Raw genomic sequence first — 25,552 nt, 5'->3', positions numbered from 1 at the left:
TAAGAAAGTGGTTTTCTATTTGAGTAATTGCAGTTTATTCAATGCATTTAAAATTTATTGTAGCCTTATTGCACAGAATAAAATGACTTACAAGCAATTTTTGTTAGCAATAAGCTAGAGAATGGGTAACTGACCATTCTGGTGAATGTAGTGATACTCCCGCACCTGGTCCTTCTTGTGGCATTTCTAAGAGTCCCCTGAAAAGATCCACCTTGTCGACTATCAAATAAAATAAAAGAACATATTCTAGAGGAAATAACACCCACAGGAGTAAAAAAAAAAAAAAAAATGCCACCAGAAAGTGTAGAGTCTGCTCTTCCAGGGGAAAGCGCAGTGAAACACAGTATATTTGTAATAGATATTCTGTTCCCCTGCACAGAGGTGCCTGCTATACTGCCTATGGCACTCTAACAAAATATTAGAATGCTTTAGTAAGACATGTTTAAAGTTTCAAATTAATACATTAAGTGCAAAAAAAGTTGTTGATATTTACTCAAACACGGGTGTTTCAATATTCACTTACATAACAAATTGCTGGCCACAGGCATTAGTCTCTACAAAAATCCCCGGGTCAGTAATATGTTAAAATTATTCCTTTAATTGAATATATTCAGTTTTAGGGGAAAATCATTATACTGCCACTGATTTTGTTCTTTTGCTAAGAGTTAATACAAACGTCATCACATATCAGATTATATAATAGGCCCAGAAACTAGAATTTGAAATTCTTGACGTCTTGGTCAAAAATTTTATAGCACTTCAAAAATTGAGATATACGTACTTCATGTAACATAAAATTAACCATTCTGAAGTGTACACTTCAGTGGTTTTTAGTATATTCACTATGTTTTGCAACCATCATCACTATCCAGTTCCAGAGGGTTTTTATCACTCCACAAAGAAATCTTCCACCTACTAGCAGTTAGCAAATCACCCCTTATCCATCTCCTAGTAGTCATTAATGTTTCTGTTTCTTCAGATATGTCCTTGGGAAAATCTTTTATCTCTGCACAAAATGGCTGTCTCAGATCTGTGATTTGTTTTTCATTCTTTGCTGCCTAATCAAACTGCCCAAAACTTTACCTTGGTGTGTGGGTTGTCAGCGGCATATGTAATATGTACAATAGAGGGCATAATAGAGAGTATGAAACTCTAAGAGATCTCACTGTCTACATTTACTTCCAGTTTTAGATCTTCCTCATCTTTTCTTTCATTAATTTGGTATTTACTTATATAACATGCCAAATTACACATACTTTGAACTTAATTTGAAGACAGCTAATGTTTTCAGTAATCAATACAAGTCAAAATAGTATTATAAGAACCATCTTATTTTTTAAAATTTACATCTAATTATAGGTTCCCAAATTCTGGTCCAAATTTGTGCTCTTATTTAGTTGCTCCATTCTCTGTATGCCCATACACTCTGTTCATTTCTCAGATAATTTTATTTTAAAATAGAGATTCAAATGTGTTACTATGTTTCATTGTGATTTATCCGTTTACATGTCTCTGAGTGGAATATGAACTCCTTGAAGGAAGGTCTTTGTCTCCATATGTTTGATTTTCAGCACAGTGCCTAGTACATGATATAAGTTAATGTTGTTGAATGAAGGAATGGGATTTAAATATACAAACATATGTATCAAAATTTACAATAATACCCAATTATGTATCTATATATTACACACTATTCCTCTATTATACTACATATACATATACCATGTCAAGTTTTATGTAGTTCACAGCTATATTCAAAATGACTTATTTTGAACACCATAAAATGTTACATATATCGAGTTTTACACAGTATTATAATAACCTCTAAACTAGTTATTACACACACACACACACACACACACGCAGCACAATGTTTAACAGGTTATTTACCACAGCTTAACCACAAGACAGAAGAACACTGAACAATGGAAAAGCTTGGAGATTAAAGTCAGGCAAACAAATCTGCTTTTGGGTTGTCTAGCAGTACCTCAGTGACGTAGGCTATTTCTTTCTGAGTGATGTGGAGACATTTAATACCATGTTTAGGGAACTGGTTTAAGGGTGGAGTTAATCTAATTTAAGGGCCTGGCACTTGGCAGGCTTTTAACGAACTTTAGCCGGTACTTCATCCCTCAGCCTAAACCAAGTAAAGGTGGGGTTTTTTTCCACACATTATGAGTCTTTTCCAGTCACGGAAACCTACCCTGTTCTCAGTTTGTCAAGTCAGAGGGTCCGCGTAAGACGGTAAACGCACAAAATAATCCACCTTGCTAACTGTGAAGGGCTGCTAAACCCGCGGGAAGCGCTGGGCGGACCTCCAGTATCCCAGCATCCCTCGCGCGCTCCGGTTGCTCTTCTCCCGCGTCTCTATGATAGAGCCGGCCTGGGAGGCTGCAACGGCGGTGGGGGCTGTGGTAAGGCGAAGTGAGAGGTCCAACTTTCTTACTGGACTGAGAGGTTTTGGCCGCGGAGGGTCGCGATGTCAGAGAAAAAACAGCCGGTAGACTTGGGTCTGCTGGAGGAGGACGACGAGTTCGAGGAGTTCCCTGCAGAAGGTAACCGGCTCGCCCGCGGCCTCTGGGCCGCGCGGACAGTGACTAAGGCCTCCGAGTGGAGGCGGCGCGGGTGGAAGGGCTCGGCCGGGAGGCACCCGCGGGAAGTCTGGACCCCCTCTACTGGCTCTCAAGGCTCTGCACGCGCGACCCTCCACGACCGACTTCGGGTCGAGGTGTCACGGTGGGACTCACCTCAGCGGTGAGGCTAAATGCCTTCTGCTTCCTCACTGGGAGGAGCCACGGGGACCCTGGTTGCCTACCCCGGTGTCCGGGATGGTGGGGCCTTTTCCTCTTCAGCCCGGTTACCGCCACCTCGTTCATGTCTACATAATCCCTTTTCCCATTATTTGTTATTGTTGTTATTATTATTATTTGTTTTAGCAGTCTTCCTTTGCCTTGAACCCTTCCAGAATTAAATTGTTGTTCCTAGTTAGGCCGATGCTGCCTACATTTAGGACTTAACATATGAAGCCTGTTAAGTAGAACGGGAGGATCAGGTGTTAGTGCTTAATTCCCGTTATTGCCTTCCTCTTGTTCCTCATTAATTTTTGATCACTTAACTTCAAACTAACATAAGTTTAAGGATTTATAAGACCCTAAAACGTCTACATTTTTATCAGCTTCATGGTTACCAAGAGGAACTTTAATTTTCTCATTGTAGGTAACAGCAAATAGCTAACATTGTTTGGGTGGTTGCTTGTCTGAGTATTTTGCTTCTATTAACTTAATTCATTTTCACAAGCCTAGTAAGTAGGAGCTGGTATTTACATTTTTCAGATAAAGAAACTGAAGCTTGAACAGTTAAGAAACTTGCCCAGTGTCACGTAACTGGCTAGAAATGATGGACACCTGGCCCAGTTGACACTAGCACTCTTAAACTCTTTAGCTGTACTGCTTCTGTTTGTTAGATCATTGTTGCCAATCAGGGTTTCAAAATTGTTGGTTTTATCAACTAATTGCTATGCGTAAGGTAAACATTTATCTTATAAGAAAAGGAGGTTACTATTGGGTGACCTTTCTGAAGGTGTAGGAAGAGAACTGTGGTTAATGGTTACAAATCTGTTACATTAGTTACTGCTTCACCAAAATGGTCCTGAGTTGTACTCCCTCATGATCCTACTGTGCAAAAAGCCACAAAGCTGTAACATTTGTTATTTTTATTTATAGTGTACTGGGTTGTTTAGTGGAAGAAGACCTTGGAGCACATACTACACAAACTCGTAAACTAACCCAAAGCACATCTATTTTCAGTTCTGGGATTCATTACGTATTGTGGGGATTGTTTTTTGTTTTGGTAGTGGATTTATCTGTGCAGACGTGTTTTCTTGATCTCACTTTCAAGTTGGTTCATAATCCTCCAACAGTGAGCTATGTAGTAAAAAACTGGCTTGAGATCAGGATCTGCTTCTAACGCAAACTTCATATTTGATATTGTTAGCGTTTATTGTTTATCATATACAAGATACCACGTTAGGCACTTTATCTACATTATATAGTCTAATTATCACATCTCTGAAGAAACTGAGGCTCAGAGATTTTAAAAGCTTGCCATTAAGTGGTCGTCAGGATCTGATAGGTCTTTCTGAGTCCCCAACCCAAGCAAACTTTAACCTGAATCCCTAACGTTTAGCAAAGTGCCTGGCACATGGTAGATGGTCAGTAAATGCTTGTCGAATGAGTGAACCTGTGTTTAAAATAAGTAGTAGAGAATTGACTGCTTCAAAAGGACCTAAAGATAACTGGGCCTGATGATACATATGATGTTTCAGCAACTTTCATTTCATCAGCTTTTGCAGAATATGTAATTCTTGTACTAAGTTTATGTTGGGAGCATCAATTTGTTCAAAATGTTGGTAGTTACTTAGTAAAAAAAAAAAATCTCATTAAAGTTAAAAGGAAAAGCAAAGAATATTTTTTCTGAAGACAGGCCTCCCACAACAGCCTGGTTTATTATCATAAGTAACTCACCATTTATTGGTCACCTTACAAAAAATCTGTCATCTTCAGGTTTGAATATGTAGAACCTCATTCATTCAGGAGATTTTCTATTTAGAATGAGCAGTAACATTTGAAATGCTTTTGCTTGTTTAGGTTTTTGTGTGTTTCTTCTCTGGTTTTTAATTCAGACAGGTAAAGTTGGAGAAGCAGTACTTTGAAACTGGCCTGTTTTGAATCTTTCAGTATTTGAGTTTTCAGATCAGTTATTAGTGCCCTGAATTACCAAGTCCTTTGCCTTCTTTGGAGATTCTTTTTCTTGTGATTGTCTTTATGGTGAATATGCCATTGACAAACTCACAAGTAGATACAACTTAAAATTGCCTATAATCATCTAATCCATCTAGAGGAGGTCTTACTTTCAGTGGCCCATTGGGTCTCTGTGTTTCAGAAAGTGAATGATGTCCATTGTCTAGGGTAGCTTGCAGTTAAGAGCCTGTTACATGAAAGCATTACTGAAATTATGTATCCCTGGTTTGACTACAGAATTGTATATTTTTTGAGAGTGTTGTTGCTACATCTTATTCCTGATAAGAACTTGTTTGGTAAGATGTCAATTCAGTCATTATAAGGAAGGGGAATTTCTGTTTTGAAAAGGAAACTAAGATAATGTGTTTTCATGGAGACTTCATTGTTTCTTCTGAATAGCTCTTCTTCAGTGTGAGGTGTGACGTGTGGGGTGATTTTCTGAGGGTGCAAAGAAACAAATGCTCCTTTTTTATCATTTGGACTGTGGATCTGTGTTACATTGGCAGTTCCTCACAATTCTAATTGGTGGGTGTGTGATCTGGTCATTAAGTAGGAACTGTTAAAAATCATGTTTAGGATCTTTGTGAATTCTGCAACTTCTTGACTGTTTAAACTCATTGACTATCAGATTTGTTGGAAGACATTCAACGTTTTGGGAATGGTTTAATATAATTTTGGAGGCTTGGCATGGTTAGAATTTTAGAACTGGAAAGCAACTTAAAAGTCTTGAGAAGCTAGAACTTGTCAAGATCATACAGCTAGGTTAATAGTAGTAAGGTGGGGCCTAAAACTGAAATACTCTATAATTTATTTGAAACTTCAAACAATTTTTCAAATCAGACATATATTGAAAAGGTATTAAAATATTTTCATTAATCTCATTTCTCTTACAATTAGAAGTGGATGAGAGTGAAAATGGGAAGAACAAGTGGGCCTTTAATTTCTTTTATTCTGTTCTTCCTATGCCAGAATTGAGAGATTTCTTTCCTTTTTTTGAGGGAAAGAATATTTAAAATGAACCTGAGTTTGCCTTCAGAAGCAATGGTGTTTACAAGAGAATACTATTACCAAGTAGTTTATAATTTTTCTATAATCACTGGAACTGCTGTGTTATCTGAAGCAGGCTGGTGGTTCCCTAATGCTGCTAGCATTCTGGAATAACTGAGGCACTCTCGCCTGTGCCTATCAAAGTAGGACATCTTATAGTGGTTCTTAACCAAGGAAGTATTTTGGGATATCACATTCACTTGTCAAGTAAGAAAGTAAAATAACTGCCAGCATATAGTGGGTAAAGGTCAAGGATTTTAAATACTTGCTATGCATAGACCAGTCCTGCACAAGGAAGAATTGTCCTGTGAAAAATGCCACTGAGAGATATTTATGTGCACATTGGATACCAACTGGACTAAATCCTCAACAAAAGAGTTCCTTAGAATCTTAAATGTAAAAGGTAGATACAGTTAATACTGACTATGTCAGATACTGTACTAGTCAGTTTACCTAGAGCCAAAAGGACTTTGGTATTTTCAGTTATTAAATGTAATATAGTGGACACATAAATAAATAATCATGTCACATATTTAAATTATGTGGTGGTAGCAAGAAATGAAGAATTCATGTTACTAAAATCTTTTAAGAAAAAAGATAAATATAATGAATGGTAAAGTGCCTATTTGATGTCCATTCATGGTAATCATATCCAAGAAGAAAATTTTTGAGCTCCAGGATGGAATAAGCATGATGAATCTAGGATCAGACCTAGGTTCAAAATCCACCATCCATCAACTTTGTTTTCCCTCAAAATTCACAATTTTATATGTTGTAGAGTATGAATACAACAGAGAAGTCATTACCACCAAAAAGGTAACAAACATATCCATCACCCCCAAAAGTTCACTGGTGTCCCTTTATAATAATCTCTCCCTGTCAGTCCTCTCCACATCCCTTCCCATCCCCAGAAAGTCACTGATCTCCTTTTGACATGATAGATTAATTTGCGTTTTCCAGAATTTTATATAAATGGAATCAGACAGTATCTTTTTCCTCAGGCATCTTACACCCAGAATCATTATTTGGAGATTTATCCATGTTGTTGCGTTTATCAATAGCTTGTTCCTTTCTCTTGCTGAGAAATATTCCACTACATGGATATACCACAATTTGTTTATTCTTTCACTTTCTGATGAACATTTAGGTCATTTCCTGTTTTTTTTCCAATTACCCTTTTTTTTTCCCTTACAAATAAAACTACTATGAATATTCATGTAGAAGTCTTTGTGTGAACATATGCTTTCATTTCTCTTGATTTAGCACCTTGTAGTGAAATGACTGAGCGGTACAGTAGGTTTATGTTCAACTTTAAGAAACTGCCAAGCTGTTTCCAGTGTAGTTACACATTTTACATTCCCACAAGCAGTGTATGAGGGTCTAGTTACTCTACGTCTTTGTCAACACATGGTCATTTTAATTTTAGACATTCTGATAGTAGTGGTATCTCATTGTGCATCAGTTTTTAACTTGTCGACTGGTACTAGTTACTTAAATCCTTTAAAATATTTTTGCAGCAAAATATGTAGGATAATTGTACAAGTAACTGCTTATTTAAAATTTAAACCTATGAAAAGTTATAAATTAAAAAGTGAAAGCACTGTTTCTCGCCAACTTTCCCCAAAAACATTTCTTATGCTCCAGTATAATCACTGTTAAACAGTTCTTTCAGTGTCCTTCCTGAATTTATATATATGTATACATATATATATTTATTTGTGTGTGTTTGTATATATCCTCACAAAGGACCATATTACATATACAGTTTTTCTTCTTTTTACATTATATATCTTAGATGTGTGTTCACATTAATATAAACATCTACCTCATGCTTTTTAATAGTTGTGTTCTACTAGTCTACTGTATACACAATAAATAATCTATAAATATCTATTGATATCTAGGTGGTTTTAGGTTTTTTGCTTATTTTTATGGTTTTTTTTCTGTTACAGAATATGTTGCAGCAAATATTCTTACGTCTTACATCTTTGTTTTTGTTCTTATTTATAAGATAAATTCTTAGGAAATTGCCAGATCAAATTGGCAGGTTCATTTTAATTTTTTTAATATAATTTTTATTTTGAAATAATTACAGACTTACAGAATAATTGAAAGTACAATACAAACAACCTTTTTTTCCATGAGCCAGCCTGATGTTCATCACCCCTAGATATTTTAATGTGTATTTCCTACAAAGACATAACCTCAGTACAACCATCAAAATTGGAAATTAACACACAGATATATTACTGTCATTTAATCCATAGGTCCTTTTCAGGTTTCTTAGTTGTCTTAATATGTCTTGATTAAGAATCATGGATTACATTCAGTTGTCATATCTCTAGTCTTCTTTAGTCTAGAGCAGGTCTCTGTTTTTGACTTTTGTGATTTTGACACTTTTGAAGATTACAGGCCAGTTATAGAATGTTTCTCAACTTGGATTTGGCTCACGTTTATATATGATTCGATTTAGGTTCTGCACCTTGGCGGGAATATCATAGTAGTGATGCTGTATTCCCATTGCATCCTGTCAGGTGGAACATGATTCTCATTTATTCCATTGCTGCTGATGGTAACTCTATTAAGGTAGTGTCTGTGAGACTTTTCCATTGTTAGATTACTGATTTTCCCTTTGTAATTAATAGATATTTTACTAGGAAGGACTTTGAAACTGTGTAACCACAGTTTTCCATTCATTATCAAACTTTCAGTTTATTCATTTGTGTATTTATATCAATATAGACTCATGAATTCTCATTTGATGGGTTATAATTTGTTGCTGTTATTTATTTTGATATTCAGATTGTCCCAATTTGTACATGGGGAGTCCCATCAAGCTGTCTTCCGTGACCTTTTGACAAGTCACCATTCTTTGTGCATTTCCTAGCATTCTGACACAAGTAGGTATTCCAAGCTAATCTTATACTTTTCCTGTTCCAGTCCTGGAATCAGCCATTCCTTTAAGGTGCATAGCTTTCAGTGGAGAATGATATTTGGAAAGTAAGATCTTACCTCCAGTTGTGCTGATGGCTTTTGGGATGCTGTCAATGGAAGGATCTAGGAAATAGACAAATGTATGTACATATATACATCTATTTATGTATGTGTTTGTATAAAACCATGAGTTCACATAGGTATCTCTAATTTACAGTTCAACACCACAGGGCTCATTCTAGTTTTTTCCCTTTCCACATTTATAACTTTCTTCCCCAGCAGTGAGAAGCCTGGCTCCCATTATTGTAAATATTGGGTCATTGTCTATTAGGTCATCCTCCTCCCTAACCAATGTTTGTTGTCCCCTACACCCACAGATCCCCTCCTTATCTCACTTTGGCTTCAACATTCTATGCTAGGCCACTGTCACTTCTCCTTACTCCAGCATTGGATGGTTTCTTGACTCTGTCCTGGCTATGACACACCAACCACACAACACTGCCCCTCCACAGGAATGCCTTCCTGGCTCTGCTTGGGCTCTGACACCTCATTCAGGACCAGGTGCATTTTGAATTTTGACATATTCTCAAATTACCTTTTACAAGGGTTACACAAATTTCCATCTACAGGTCACCTTTTACCTGTACTCCATATTAAACATTTTAGTCATTACAAACCTGAGGGATGAAAATGGAATCGCATCATTTTGATTTGGATTGATTTCTTTGAGCAAGATTGACCATTGCGTTTTTCCTTTAATTGTTACCTTCTTAATCCTCAGTTCCTTTATGTAATTTGTGGATAATAATCAGAGTCATGTAACAATTGTATGATTGTATTAGTCTGTTTGAGCTGCCATAACAAAATACCATAGACTGAGTGGCTTAAACAACAGAAATTTATTTTCTCACAATTTGTAGTTTGGGAAGTCTGAGATGAAGATGTTAGCCTGTTCAGTACCTGGTGAGGGTTCTCTTCCTGGCTTGCAGACTGTTGCCTCTCACCATGTCCTCACAAGGTAGAGAAAGAGAGCTCTCTGGATTCCCTTCCTATAACAACACTAATCTCATGAGGACTCTACCCTCATGACTTCATGCAACACTAATTGCCTTCCAAAGGCCCCATCTCCAAATACTATAACATTGAGGGTGGTTAGGACTTCCTCATATGAATTTCAGGATTGGGAGACACAAACATTCAGTCCATAAGAATGATATATGTGTAAAATGTGTAGCATAGAGTTTGGCACAAAGTTGGTATTCTGTGAACATTAGGCTCCTTTTTTTCTCCCTCCTAATCTACTTAGGGATTTGGATTTTGCATGATGTTTGGTATTTATTTAATTTGAACCATTTTCAACAAATATTTTGTAATTTTAGATGTATCCAAAATTAAGCTTGTTGAGCTTGAGGGTTATTTGATTATTTTTTTAATATTAAAAACTTATAAATTAAAAAATATTGTCAAAAGTTTTTCCAAAAGTACTTTAAAAAATAGTTTGATTATTCATATAAAATATAAAGATACATAACACAGTAGTATGTATTGTTTAAGGATGCATACAAATGTACAAGAGGTATAAAGAGACACAGTGGAATGAACCCCCCCCCAAATCAAGATATTAGTGCTTGCCAGGGGATTGTGAGTGGTGTGACTCAGGATATTAAACAGTAAAAACTACTTTGAAAAGCTATTTGATTAGTTATTTAACTGGTTCAATGGAATGAAGAAGCATTAAGCAATTGTGACTGGTGTTCATTGTTACGTAGTAATGTTGTTTTTAAGCATAACTCATTGAAAGACATGAACAGTGAAAACAATGAGGGGAAAATAAAAGTTTCCAAAACTATACTTACACTCTTCTGAAGTGTAAGTGTAAGTGTAAGTTCTGAAGTGTAAAAATTTACCAGATATCTTTTTTTCCAGTTTTGTGCTCTGTTATTGATGTAATGCTTGGTAGAAATGGTATCTTTATTCTGCAACCTGTTTCTCTTTTTACCTCCATCACCCCTTAAGTTTCCTTGGAGTGATTAGCCCATAATAAATGATTTATTCTTTCGATATATGTTTGTAGAGTGCTTCCTATACACCTGGCACTGAAAGGTGCAGAGCGAGAATGATTCTAGCTGCCGTTTATCGGTACAAAGTGCTTTAGGTACATTGTTTTATGTAATCCTCATAGCAGCCTTATGACAGCTTTATACTTGGGGCTCAGCAAAATAACTTACCAAGGACAAAGTTAACTAGAGGCTGCACAGAGGCAAATTTGACTCTTTAGATAGGTATTTGTCTTTGGACTTAGTGATATAAATGTCAATGGAGATTAGTAAGTTTTCATGCCAGACTTGAGCTTTTTAGTATTTTGCAAGTGCTTATGCTAGGAGGGGGCACTTCAAGCCTTTCTCTCCCCACACCCAAGTAAACCAGAACACCTTTGCTTTTGACTGTCTTTTTCTGTTGGGTTTCTGGGTAAGATTTCACTTGGTTTCCTTCCAGTGGAAGCAGGTGGTGGTGGTGGTGGTGGTGGTGTGGGGATTAAACCACTGATAGTAAAGTGCAACAGCAGCTGAAAAGAAGGGGAAATTATTTCCAGTCGTGTACCGCATGAGGCCGCAACATTTGAACAGAGCTTTCAAAAGGTAGAAGTGTAGGAAAGGGGTTTCCAGAAAAAGGGAAGAGGAGTAGATGCTTGGAGGTGGAAGATCAATGTGTATGTGTATTTTATTTGGCTGTGAAATAGTAGTTGTAATTACACAGGTAGTTTGGAGCCTAATCATGGAAAGCTTTAAGCCAGATGACCACTTTGGACTTGATCCTTAGGTAGATGAGACGTGGGGGGGGAGGTTGTTTGTTTGTTTGATATGTGTATGTTTCCTTTAGGCAGTAGGCAGTTTAGGAAAAATTAACCCAGCAGAATTTGAAAGGATAGAAAGTCAGGGAAGCTAATTAGCAAATTGTTGAAATAGCTTAGGTGAGGGCTAAGGGCCTGAAATAGGTTGTTATTAGGGAAGAGTGATGCAAGAATTACAAGGGAGCTTTGGCAGCTATTTTGATAGTAAGAAATCAGGGATTGTGATTTTGCACTTGCATAATTAATGGAAGACCGATGGTTGAGTTCACATTGGATACTTTTTTTTTTAAATTAATTTATTTTTGGCTGCGTTGGGTCTTGGTTGCTGTGCGCGGCCTTTCACTAGTTGCGGCAAGCGTGGGCTACTTTTCATTGCAGTGCGCGGGCTTCTCATTGCAGTGGCTTCTCTTGTTGCGGAGCACGGGCTCTAGGCACGCTGGCTTCGGTAGTTGTGGCACGCGGGCTTAATAGTTGTGGCTCGTGGGCTCTAGAGCGCAGGCTCAGTAGTTGTGGCTCATGGGCTTAGTTGCTCCGCGGCATGTGAGATCTTCCCAGACCAGGGCTTGAACCTATGTCCCCTGTATTGGCAGGCGGATTCTTAACCACTGTGCCACCAGGGAACTGTCCTATATTGGATACTCTTGCCTCAATAATATGGAGGATCAAAATGAGAGAATCGGTATGAGTGTAGGGCATGAGTGCTTGGAAAAGATTAGAATAACTAATGGCTTTGAGGAATTTTATAGAATTAAAGAGAAATAAAAGCACTAATCAACCAAGAGAACCAAAGTCAGCATGTTTGTAGTGGAATCATTCTGATATATAATATATGCACACACACACACGTGTGTGTGTGTGTGTGTATAAGTCGTTTTGGACCTCTGTTTCAGACTCAGAACCACAAACAACTGAAAGTTCACCAATAGTTTGGTAGCAACATCGTTTAACAGTTGCTTTTGGTTGTTTGCTCTGAAGTACCCCACTGACATGTTTGGTACTTGTTGGAGAAAATATAAGTATAGTACAATGGTGCTATGCTAGTAGTGATTTCTTAGCCACTGAATAGACATTAGATTTCTAGGGTATATAGATGTTTTTGTATCATGATAACTTACAGAAATGAAATTTTATAAAAAATTTTAATCTGTTTTATACAGCTTAAGCAGGAACATGTGTAAATTTATCTCAGAATGACTAGATTTAGTGTGGCTTTATTATCATATTTATCAGTGTAATGGTGCTATTTGCAGCTATTGCTGTTTCACCTATAGCGGTGAATGTACAATTTAGAACTTTTTAGAACTTTCCTTTGTTTGTTTTATATTTTTATTCATGTAATGTTCTGTATATACATGCACATTTTTTATTTGAAGCAACTTTGTTGGAGATTAGTTTATTTATATTCAGAGTAGCTTTACTGTTAAGGAATGAATGAGAGTTTGATTGATGCTCCTGAAAATCGCTTTAAAGTAGAACATTTGCAACCCTATTTGGTATAAATAGAATTTCCTCTTTAGTTTTCTCCACAGTGGTATACTTTATACTTTTTAGAAATTTCAGAAGGTATGTTGGAGGGTGGGGGAGAGTAAGTACTTTGAAAAACGTTGAGAGAGAACCATTTTTCACACTTAAATGTTAAGGTGATACTTAGATGAAGTATGTGGGATCTTTGGTAACTCAGATTTGTGAAATTTAAAGCTAGTCCAAGATGTAATTCTCACTGGCAGATGTGAACAAAGTCAAATTTGGGGGCAAAGTCTCAAATAATTTAGAATTGCTAGACACTTATGTATTAGGCATCTGTTATTGGTTATTTCCAATTCTGACTTCTTGAAATATGGTAATTTTTTTTACCAGTACACATCTGGAGGCCTGCACACTGAAGTAAACACAGCTGTGGTTATTTAAATGATTAATCACAATCCTGGCAATGCATTTAGTGTTGAAGATAAAGTGTGTACTTTATAGTCATCTACGTATTGAAGGAAGACATTAGACATAAATCAGGTATCCTTGTTTGATTTTATTATTTTGCCCTTTTAAAAAAAGCTGTTTCTGGGTTTAATGCTTTAAAAGTAAGTGATTAAATAAAATTGCATGGTTAACAGTGCAGTGTTATAATTGAAAAGTAAAACACAGTTCAGAGATGTTTTGCAAGAGAAGTCTGCCAAATCCAGAGATTACAACAGTCACATGTTTTTTATGTTCCCCTTCATTTAGTTGAGTTTAGGTATATTGTAGTTTATATATATTGTAACATGTATAATATGGAGGACTTATAAGTGTTGGAAATAAATTTGGGGATGTTATACCCTATCACTTAAACATTTTACGTAATATAGTTCAGTACATTCGTAGTTAATAAAGAAAATCTTTAAAGTTTCCACCTAAAATAAATCATAGATTCTGGTTTGTCTTTGTATGCTCAGTAGTGTCATAATTGTAAAATACTGTATAATAATACGAATGAAATACAGAGCTACTGTCATGAATCTTTTTGTGTGTGTGTTCTACCTAAAATCGTTTTTTTTTTTTAATTTATAAATCTATTTATTTATTTATTTTTGGCCGTGTTGGGTCTTCGTTGCTGCGCGCGGGCTTTCTCTAGTTGCGGCAAGTGTGGGCTACTTTTCGTTGCAGCTCGCGCGCGGGTTTCTCATTGCGGTGGCTTCTCTTGTTGCAGAGCATGGGCTCTAGGCACACTGGCTTCAGTAGTTGTGGCACGTGGGCTCAATAGTTATGGCTCGCGGGCCCTAGAGCACAGGCTCAGTAGTTGCGGCGCACAGGCTTAGTTGCTCCGCGGAATGTGGGATCTTCCCAGACTAGGGCTCAAACCCGTGTCCCAGGGAAGTCCTCTACCTAAAATCTTGCTCATAATACTGTTTTCCCTCCATTCATGAGCCAGTTAATTTTTCTTGGGACTTTATTTATACCTTCTTCCCTTTCCTTTCCTTGCCATTAAAGTAACATGAGATGGTTGTTACCAGAGGGAGAGATACTTGATGCTTATGCTAAATGATCATCAGAATTCAACTTGATAAACTAAAAATTGTACCAGTTTTAAAATTTTGAAAAAGATACTGTTCAGGGACTTACTTCCCTGGCAGTCCAGTGGTTAAGACTCCACGTTTCCTCTGCAGGGGACACCAGTTCAATCCCTGGTCGGGGAACTAAAATTCCCACATGCTGCTGCGAGGCCAAAAACAAAAAAAGACCGTGTTCAAACTCGTATTTCCCATATTACATAAAGAATTTGATTGTTTTTTTTCCCCTAGCCTCTATGGAGTTAAGGATTGGACCTCCTACAAAATAAGTTATTGAAGCTGTTATGTTTCTTGTTCTAGATTCTCTGAGACAGTAGGGTACAAATTAACAAGTATGTTTTTTTAGTCTCTTAAAGTTAAAAGAATTAAAGTCAACTTGAAGGTATTTGAATGACATCAGTATTAACAATATTGAAATCAACTTTTTTTTTTTTTTTTTTTTTTTGCCGTACCATGTGGCTTGTGGGATCCTAGTTCCCCAGCCAGGGTTTGAACCTGGGACCTCAACAGTGAAAGCACAGGGTCCTAACCACTGGACCACCAGGAAATTCCCTGAAATCAACATTTTGAATCAAGCCATAATTAGATTAAAAGTCCTGTGGGCCCTGTATTTTTATTTTTCTGGAAAGGGTAGGCTTACAAGATTAGCAGAGAAATGTGAAATAAATATTCTTGTTTTTTATATTTCTAACTTGAATCTTTTGACATTTTATTTCCTTAAAAATTTAGGAAACTGGTTAGTTAGAAGTGGTTCAGGCTGATATGAGGCTTGGTGTCTTAGAACTTTAAAGTTCAATTGTGACTTGAGTTATGTCACCTTCTTTACTCAAGAGCATATTATACAGTTGTAACGTATTCAAATTATTTTGTGGAACATTAAGCTCTGTTAGATATCTTTATAAAGATTCCTTAAAATATCAGTGAAACAAATATTTCGTTTGACAATTCTTATTTCTAGGCTCAACCCAAGTATATTTAAAGTCTAGGATTTGAGGTTGTGAAATAACGGTAGAAAAAAGTTAATAAATATTTTCTTGTAAGACAGTCTTCACTTTCTGTTTTTTTGGTAGTGGTAATGGTGGTGGTTTCAAAGCAAAGAGGGGTATGCTATACAGTGATCTCTAAGGCTTTCTCTGTTTCCAAAATTCTGTAATTTTAAATAATCTTCAGTCTTAGCCATTTTATAAAGACTTGAAGTATAAAGCCAAACTTTGCTGCATTGTTTTAATGAAATAGTTTTATGTGAATTTTTTATACTGGAATGTTTAGTGTCATTAAAACAAATCAAGAAACAAAAACTCCTAAGCTGTCCATTAATATTATTAGATAGCTCAGAACTGTAGGTTACAGGAAGACTGGAGGGAATGGGGAGGAATAGCATGATTCACTTGCTATAAAAGGAATAATGGATTGCATTTTTCCATTATAATAAGTTCAAGGTACAAGAATCTGAATGTCTATGATTTGAAGTGTTTTATTTAATTTTAATTTAAAGAATTAAAATCATGTAGTTGATTCTTGATGATTTAGTATTAGGGAAATATATCTACTTTTTGAGCCCCTTTTTAATTTAAAATCTGATCTTAGCCTGCAACCTGTACCATCTTTACATAATGTTCCTCTATGTATACTTAATGCTTCAGTTTCTGCCCCCTTTATTTTTGCCTTAAAGTAGTTCCCTTCTTTCTGAGATTTCTCTGCTCTTAGAAAAACAAAAAGAAAATTTGTATACAACAATGTACATATTAAACAGTTTATTATTGATTGCAATGGCAATATGAGAATAACAGTATTGTTTTAGCCCTATACCTAATGATTAACTCTTGACTTAACTAAGTCACTTTGCTCGTTTATAAAAGTTCAGAAATGTTGTTTTTATCTTTAGCTTTGGAAGTAGATATACTATCTTTATTTCTTTTTTTTAATTTCTTTTTTTTTGGCCACACCGGCTGGCATGCGGGACCTTAGTTCCCCGACCAGGGTTTGAACCCGTGCCCCCTGCATTGGGAATGTGGAGTCTTACTTACTGGACCACCAGGGAAGTCCCCAGATATACTATTTTTAAAAATTTGGTTGCATTAGCTTTCTCATCACTCTTCCGTAGACTATAGGAAATCCTAAATGTGATTTCCTTTACTTTAACTTCTTAATCTACTCTCATTAAAAACTATAGGTGGATTCATAAATAGAATAAAAGTTTTCAGTTTGAAAGGTACTTCTATAAGAAAGGAGAACATGTAAGGATATCTGTAGCCCAGTCAGCTTAATTTTGAGATGTAATTAATACTTAGTATTGTTAAGTATTACTGTTGAGGACCTCAGAGAATAGTATAGGATTTGAATTTAGATCATTACAATATTTCCTTTTTGAGAATAATAATATTACTGGGAGATATAAGAACATTTAGGCCAATAAAAATCAGTATTTTTGATTATTGAACGTTTTTATTAATGAATATACATTCACTACCCTATACCAATGATTAAAGTTGAGTATACATTTGACTGAGCTTCCTAGCAACCTGAAATAAATTGCCTAAGAGAAACTTTCATCTTTTCAGGCACTAATATCTTAAAGAAATTTCCCACATGATCTCTCTTCAGGGAGCATTCAAACAGATGATCGCAAGCCTCAAAAGTATTCTTAGAGTAAATACAGTTGAGAATTCTACACGACTCATTCATAATACAAGATATTGTTATTCTCTTCCATCTTGAAATATATACTCTTGACTTCACTGAAACCACACACTGCCCTCTGTTTTCTTGAGATTGACCACTCAGAGGAAGGGAACTTGAGAAACGTAGTTCCATTTACACAACATTTTTTTGAGTGTCTACTATGTGCCCAGTACTCAGCTATAGACATTAGAGTTGCAAATTTAATAAAATGTGCTTCCTACCTGAATGTTTTGCATAGTTACTTACAGGAATGGTGGTCATTTTGGGCATCAGTGGAAGAGGGTACAGACTGTAAGATTAGAGAGGAGGGGACAGAAAAAAGACCACAATAATAGGCCATGAAGGGAGTAATCCCTCCTAAATTAACATAGTGGCAGCAAGAATAGGGAGGAGGAGACTATAACTCTGTAGATTCTTAAGCTGAAATCAAAAGGATATAATGAATGGTTATGAGAGTTGAAGGAGAAAGGATAGCTAAGCTGCCTCCCAAATTTCTGGTTTGGGGGGACCAGGTAAATGGAGGTACTTTCTTATATTCTTAAATCATGATGTTGACATATGGCATTTAAAATTTTTTGTTAGATACATATGTAACAAATATAATACCCATATGAACCATTGTTGAATACCTTTAAATCTATATGTGCTTTATAAGAAAAGCCTAAATCATACCTTTTCTTATTGACTTCTTTTTTTTAAAAGATCGAAATGTTCTTAGCCATGTTTCTAATAAGTAATTACTAAGATGAAGCTACTAGGACACATTTAAGAGCATGTGTAACTCATGCTTACTGTTTTTGGAGGGGAGGGATCAAGCAAAAGTACACAAGGTCTGATTTAGAGTTCGTTGCATCTTTCACAACCAACTGTCGTGCATATGCACAACAGGTATTGTTGTGGCTTAAGAATACAAAGGTAAATAAAAGAGTTTTATTCTTAAGGAGCTCAGATACTAGTAATGGACATAGGCATATAAACTGATAAATATGATTGTACAGTATGTAGGTGCTGTGATAGATATACACAAAGGAGGGGACCTAATCTCTGAAGGAAAGGAAGAGAGGGAATCAGGAAAGCTTCCAAAGGTGATTTCCATACTGGTTTTTTAAAAACTAGTTTTCTCAGATTTTAATTTTGAAACTTAACCCTATAGAAGTTTTAAATAAAGGACAAATGGGGGGAGTGTAATGGGTGAAGGGATCAAAAGATACAGACTTGCAGTTACAAAAATAAGTCATAGAAATGTAACGTATAGCATGATGACTATAGTTATTAATACTCTATTGCATGTTTGAAAGTGGCTAAGAGAGTAGATCTTAAAAGTCCTGATCCAAAAAAAAAATTTGTAACTGTTGGTGACAGATATTAACTAGACTCATTGTGGAGATCATTTCTCAGTGTATACAAGTATCAAATTATGTTGTATACTTGGAACTAATATAATGTTATATGTCAGTTATACCTCAAAAAACAAGAAGGCAACAAACACCCATGTTTCATCAGTTGTTAACCTTTTGTCATATTTACTTTATTTCTATCATATATATGATAGACATGTATGATATAAAATATATTTCAGAAGCATTTACAAGTAAACTTGTCAACAAAATGACACATAATTCTTAAATATTTCAGCATGTGTGTCTTAAAGAATAAGGACATTCTCTAACACAGTTTTACAACCGTGTTTAAGAAAATATTTGGTTTACTTTTTGTTATCTGAGTATGAGTTATCTTTTTTTATGTTTAGCAGTTTTGAATTCCAGGCCGGTATCGTCCTGCTACTCAACTTACTTTTCTGTTATTGGTGCTGTGTTTTGAAAGATTGTGTAATAGACCTTATAAAAATTATCAGCAAAGTAAATATCCTCCTGAAGTTACAATAAATTTTCACAGCAGATAGAATTTTTTGTATTAACTACTGTTTTAGATCTGCAAATTCAAGAATTGAGAAAACAAGATAGCATCGAGATTTAAAGAGGAAGATTACCATTTCTCATAGATATGGTTTTAGATGTTTTGAAATGAGAGAGTTCAGTAGCAAGCTTTCTGAAGTTTTTGTATTTATGGAAATAATGTATGAGAAATATTTAGATGGCATCTGTTTCTGTTTTTAGACTGGGCTGGTTTAGATGAAGATGAAGATGCACATGTCTGGGAGGATAATTGGGATGATGACAATGTAGAGGATGACTTCTCCAATCAGTTACGGTCAGTTTTAAGCCAAATTTTTATATAGCTTAGTATTAATTGTAAGCATGGAATATGTAACTTATATATGACAATTGCCTTTGAAATAGATTTTCGAATTATGAAAAGTAAGATATATTGCCTCATCTCCTGTGTTTCTAAACATGAATACTTTGTGTAATTGCATAGAACTTTTGTTCTTTCTAGTCTCTTTATAAAAGTAGTTAACTAGAAGCATATTTGCTATTTTTTTAAATCCTTGTAGGTTTAATTCTGTCACTGTTAATTTTCTATCAATATTGAACAACTCAGCAGAAATTAGAATCATAGGGTGCTCAGACCCAATGTATTGGTGATTCTCAAACTGGAATGGAGAGTGAGGTGTTGGGAGTGTATTTTTCCATATTCATGTACAAATCTACCTAAAATGATTGATTGATTGATTATCAATCGATTGAAGTAAAATTTATATAATGTAAAAATCGTTTTAAAGTGTACAATTTAGTGGCATTTTGTATATTCATAATGTCATACAACTATCATCTGTATTTAATTCCAAAACATTTTCAGCACCCTAAAGGAAACACCATATCTATTAAGCAGTCACTCTGCATTCCTCTCCTCCTCCAGCCCCTGGCAACCGCTGATCTGCTTTCTGTCTGTGGATTTTCCTGTTCTGGATATTTCATATAAATGGTATCACATGAATGATCTGTATGTCTAGTTTCTTTCACTTAGTATAGTGTTTTTAAATTTCATCCATGTTGTAACATGTATCCGTATTTCATTCCTTTTTATGGCTAAATACTGTTTCCTTGTATACATAGGCCACAGTTTGTTTATCCATTCATCGGATGATGGACATTTGGGTTGTTTCCAGCTTTTGGCTGTTGTGAACAGTGTTACAGTGAACATTCATTTACACATTTTTGTTTGAATATCTCTTCAGTTTTGTTGGGATTTAGTGGAATTGCTGGATCATATTGCAATTCTGTTTAACTTTTTGAGGAATTGTCAAACTTTTCCACAGCAGCTGAATAATTTTACATTACTACCAGCAATATAGGAAGTTTCTAACCTCTCCACATCCTCGCCAAAACCTTTTTTTTTTTTTTTCATTTTAACCATCCTAGTGGTTGAATTGGTATCTCATTGTGGTTTTGATTTGTATTTCTTTAATGATACTGGTGAGCTTCTTTTCATGTGTTTGTTGTCCATTTGTATATCTTTTTTGGAGAACTATCTGTTCAAGTCCTTTGCCCATTTTCAAAGTTTGTCTTTTTGTTGTTGAGTTGTAAGAGTTCTTATTTATTCTGGCCCTTATGGGACATATTATGTACAGATATTTTGTCCCATTCTGTTAGGTTGTCTTTTCACTTTCTTCATAGTGTTCTTTGCACAAAAGTCCAATTTATCTACTCTTTTAAGAACTCATTGCCAAATTCATGGTAATGAAAATTTATCCCTATGTTTTCTTGTAACAGTTCCAGAATTTTAGCTATTACATTTAGGTCTTTGATCTATTTTGCATGAATTTTTGTATATGGTGTGAAATAGGAGTCCAACTTCATTCTTTTCCATGTGGATATCCAGTTATACCAGCACCATTTGTAGACAATTCTTTCCTCCCTAATTTTGTTTTGATTCAACCCATACATTATCTATCTTGGCCACAAAGATATCTGTGTAAACTATCATTTGCTTTGCTCAAACCATGATATAGAAGTTCTACTGCAATCTTTTAATTTCCTAGTCTCTAGTACATTTTTCTAAAAAGTAGTGAGATAATTTATACTAAATTTTTAAAATTTATTTTTAGTAGTGGTACAGTAGCTTTTGTTCTAAACTGCATTGTTTTATGGGCTCAAAAACCCTACATTCTAAAGACTTTTTAGTATTTTGCTGGAAACTAATAACAGTTTTACCCATCTCATTTCTCCCCTTTTTGGACATAGTACAGTTTGCCTTTCACAGTTATTCTGGTTCTTTTACAATTCTCCATGATTTCTCAAAATTGCTGACTCTCATTTTTTTCCTTCTTTCAGTTCTCTGAGATGTAATTATTCAGGCCTTGAAACTTTAAACTACTTTAATGTAGTTTGGAATTATCTCATCTGTCTTAATTTTCAATTTTGTCTTAATGATGTTGTTTTTCTTTTTGCAGTTTTATGGACAAGATAGAGCAGTAGCTGTTGAACAGTAATCTTGCTTTTTCTCTAAAATCTATTCTGAGCATTGAATCTCTCTCTTCTCATTCTTCTTTAGCCATATATGGCTTTCAGAAGCCCTTTTTGTTCTTTTTACAGATCTCATTCCATTCTGGGATTAAATTAATTCTATGTGTACAAGTTTTTGCCACTTTTTGTATTTATTTTAGGTTTATTTATTTTGCCACATCAGAGAAAACCTTGCTGCCTTTTTTTTTTTTAAATGCATCCCTTCTTTTCTTTCTTATTATAAACATATGCTGTTAGAATACTTATTTTCAGGCCTTACAACTCTGCTGATCCCTATTTTGTGTTTTGATTTTAATCATGTATCAGTTTTTTCTTTTTGTTATCTTCTTGAAATTTTTAAAGTTGAAGCCAAATGAGTTTTCTTCCTTCGCTATTCAGAAGAGTCAGATTCCTCCCAAGTGGGTTTTGGGGTGAGGGTGTTTTTCATTAGTCAGAAAATAGCACTTTTCTCTCAACAATTAAATCAAGACATTACTGAATACTTTGGTTTTATTAGGGGACTTTTAGTAGTAAATGTACTGATAATTGGATTTCTTGTCACTACTGCGTCTTGCCTTTTTATTGGTTTTGGAAATAGAACATTATCCTTGTATTCTTTGTGGCTTGTTGGTTTTATAATATACCTCCACAGTGCTCTTATGTTCTATGTTGTGTTTCTGCCTTTAGGTTTGTGGATTTTTGTAAGTGTATAAATCTTGATACCTCCATTAGTGAATGAGATTTTTCTTTTTATTTCCCTATTTGTGTTGTGAGTTTTTCTTTTTTAAACAAAGTTTTTGATGTATCATTAGTGCTGTCAAGTAGAACTTACTATAGTTATGGAAATGTTCTATAAGCTGCACTATCCAGTACAGAAGCCACTAGTCACATGTGGCTATTAAGCACATGAAATGTGGCCAGCACAGCTGCTAAACTGAATTTTTAATTTTATTTAATTTTAATAAATAGCCACATCTGATTACCATATTGGACAAGGCAGCCTCAGATAACATTTATATTCTTGCTTTTAAAAACTGTCTTGATTAACAAATCTCCTGCAAAGATGTTCTTTTCAGTCTTTGTAAAATGCATCGAGGCCCTTAATGTGGTATTATAAACCATGGTAAAGAACATGTTTTGTTTCGTTTTTTTGGCCGCGCCGCGCTCATCTTTCGGATCTTAGTTCCCCTACCAGGGATTGAACCCGGGCCCGGGCAGTGAAAGTGCTGAGTCCTAATCACTGGACTGCCAGGGAATTCCCCAAAAATGTTTTATTGTTTTCTCATATGATTGAGTCCTAATTCCATCTAAATTTAGAGAGGCAGTTTATACTCTAGAGTCAGTCAGATTCCCTGAGTTCCAGCCCCTATCTGCGTCTTATTTAGCTGCATGGCCTTGGCAAGGACTTAGCCTTAAACTTTCCATGTTTCTCTTTCAGTGTAATTTACCTTCAACAAGTAGAAGTACAAAGAAGGCCAGCAATGTTTCCATGTAACTAAAGATCATTCTGTTTTTACTGCTTTTGAAACATTTGTTTATATACGTATCAGTAGAAATAGGTAGGATTATGAGGTTTTTTGGACCTTTATCACATTTTACATAAAAATTCCAAAAAGCCAATAATTCCTGATTTACTATGTCAGATATAGCCAATGTCACATAGCAGAGTAATTTCTTGGGTAATAAGAGTTCTGAAACCTACTAGTGGCTGTTAGTCTTATTCTTGTTTTGTTGTAAAAGGAATGCTGCTGTTTTTGTTTCAAATAGTGTGTATTCACTATGTGTGCCCTATGATATCTTTCCAATTGTGCCGGATTTCTTTACTTTTTCATCTCTGTTGGATTTTTCCATTCAACAGGCTCATGATATTAGTGTTTTTGTGTTGTTTTGTACTTACTGGTGTTCATTTATTTTCCTTTTGGTTTCTTACAAGTCCTGAATTCTACCAAAGAACTTTCATCTTTTCTAAGAATTTAGCTAATTGAGAAATATCTCATACTCTCCTTTGTGTTTGTAAACAATTTATAAATGTTAATTGGTCACTACCTCCTGTCATGAAGACAAACAGAGACACAAACTCGGATGGATTTGGTGACTTATTACCTAAATCTTAGGTTGAATTTTAGGGGTTTTTTGTTGTAAAATAAGAGAAAATGAATAATCTACAATGATTTTGTTAAACGCAGCAGAAGTATTGTTTAAGAAAGTTTAAAATTATCTCCATTTTAAATAGGAAACATGAAAGACAGGTACTATAATCTTTAATTTCCTGGGGAGGAGAGGACAAAGGAAGCATTTTAGTTAAATTTAGCAAAGGAGGTGGTAGAGTCAGAAACTTGTGCTGATCTCTTGACTCCTAATCCAGTGTTTTACCACCAGCCCATACTGTCCTCTACACCTGAGCAGAAGACAAAGATGATTCATATGAATAAGCTCTGGCCTTAATATTATTCATGGACTTTAGGTCAGTATTTGTATTATAAATATCTAAAGATTTTAAGGAAGTGAAGGAGTTTGGGGAAATGAATAATAAATATTATACATTGTTCCTACCATGTATTTTTTGTATCACATTTACATTGGATAGTGTGATAGTGTCTAAGCGAAATTATGCTTGAGAACAAATGTCTTTTTATCTTACATGTAATGGTGTAATCATGCTTAACATTTGTACAATTTTATCATAGGTTGGTCCTCACATAATTTTATTGTGAACTTTTTATAAAATTTTGATTTTATAAAATCAGAATTGTGGCAGAAAAGTTGCTGGTGATATTTGGAATGGTAGTTTAAATAAGTGATATTGATTACAGGGCTAAACCTTTTTGTGCAAATGTTTATACAAGGCAGATCAACAATTGCAGTTGACATTTTCAAAGTATGACTGCAATTTCAGGTTGAAAAAATAAATTATAAAAAGTATCTTTTTAAAGTGTTTATGTTTATACCAATATACATTTTTGAGATTTTTATCCACATTTAAAGTTAGGAAAGTAAAGTCTTGTTTAATATTTTATAACTTATTTATTATATTTAGCCTATATATATTTAATACAGAATAATTTTCACACACCCTTACATTTGATTAATAATTTTTGATTTGTTTAGGGCAGTATATATGTCAGTATGAAAAGCGATCTGTTTATTGTTTATGTGTAAATAACAGTATTGTAATTATAAAATCTCTAAAAGTTTGATAGCAGTGTCTAGTGTTCTTAGCCATATGGTTAATGATTCTTAAAATTTATGTTTAAATATTATGAACAGAATAATTGTACAGTATTTGGAAAATATCAATAATTCCCTCACATTTCTTCCATAAATAGATCAGAAAAATAAGGAATATAAAACATAAGTTTACTAATGGGAAAACAAAATTTTATTAGCATTATGTGGATTCACATCCAGTTTCCTTCTTATATAGATTTCTTTTTGGGGACTAAAGTAAAGCTATTTGGTAGTATTTTAAATTGATGTTTAGGCTTATTAGCTCAATTATTTATTGTGTTATTTCTAAAAATCATCTGTTTCTTTAATTTATCATGAAGAATGTCTAGTGATGTTGTTCTTTTGTGTTTCTTTATAGAGCTGAACTAGAGAAACATGGTTATAAGATGGAGACATCATAGCATCCAGAAGTGCTGAAGCAACCTAAAGTTGAACTGTTTACTAAATTCTAGAGCAGAGAACCCAGGATGGGACACTTAAAAAATGTTTATTTCATTACCTCCTTGGATTTATTTTTGTTTTTGTAACACACAAAATAAATGTTTTGATCTAATATTGGTT

The 25,552-nt window shown here is 34.9% G+C and overlaps 1 protein-coding gene across 4 annotated transcripts; it reads left to right on the top strand.

Annotated features, from left to right (window-relative positions):
- The first annotated feature begins 2,352 nt into the window (after positions 1-2,352).
- On the top strand, positions 2,353-25,544 carry SEM1 (SEM1 26S proteasome subunit). Of its 4 annotated transcripts, none has more exons than XM_060156101.1 (4): positions 2,353-2,555; positions 19,475-19,568; positions 20,178-20,243; positions 25,350-25,544. In XM_060156101.1, coding segments are annotated over exons 1-4 (237 nt in total). In that variant the 5' UTR covers positions 2,353-2,479; the 3' UTR covers positions 25,351-25,544. The 4 variants fall into 4 exon arrangements, 3 of the variants coding, with proteins under 3 accessions (XP_060012084.1, XP_060012086.1, XP_060012085.1); XR_009541831.1 differs by lacking the exon at positions 20,178-20,243 and adding an exon at positions 24,129-24,227 and having other exon boundaries at positions 2,355-2,555; XM_060156103.1 differs by lacking the exon at positions 20,178-20,243 and adding an exon at positions 24,143-24,227 and having other exon boundaries at positions 2,355-2,555.
- The last annotated feature ends 8 nt before the right edge of the window (positions 25,545-25,552 follow it).

This window comes from Lagenorhynchus albirostris, chromosome 8 (genome assembly GCF_949774975.1).
Source record: "Lagenorhynchus albirostris chromosome 8, mLagAlb1.1, whole genome shotgun sequence".
NCBI lineage: Eukaryota > Metazoa > Chordata > Mammalia > Artiodactyla > Delphinidae > Lagenorhynchus > Lagenorhynchus albirostris.
Note: the sequence above shows the minus strand (reverse complement) of the source record. Positions and strands in the feature narration are given on the sequence as shown.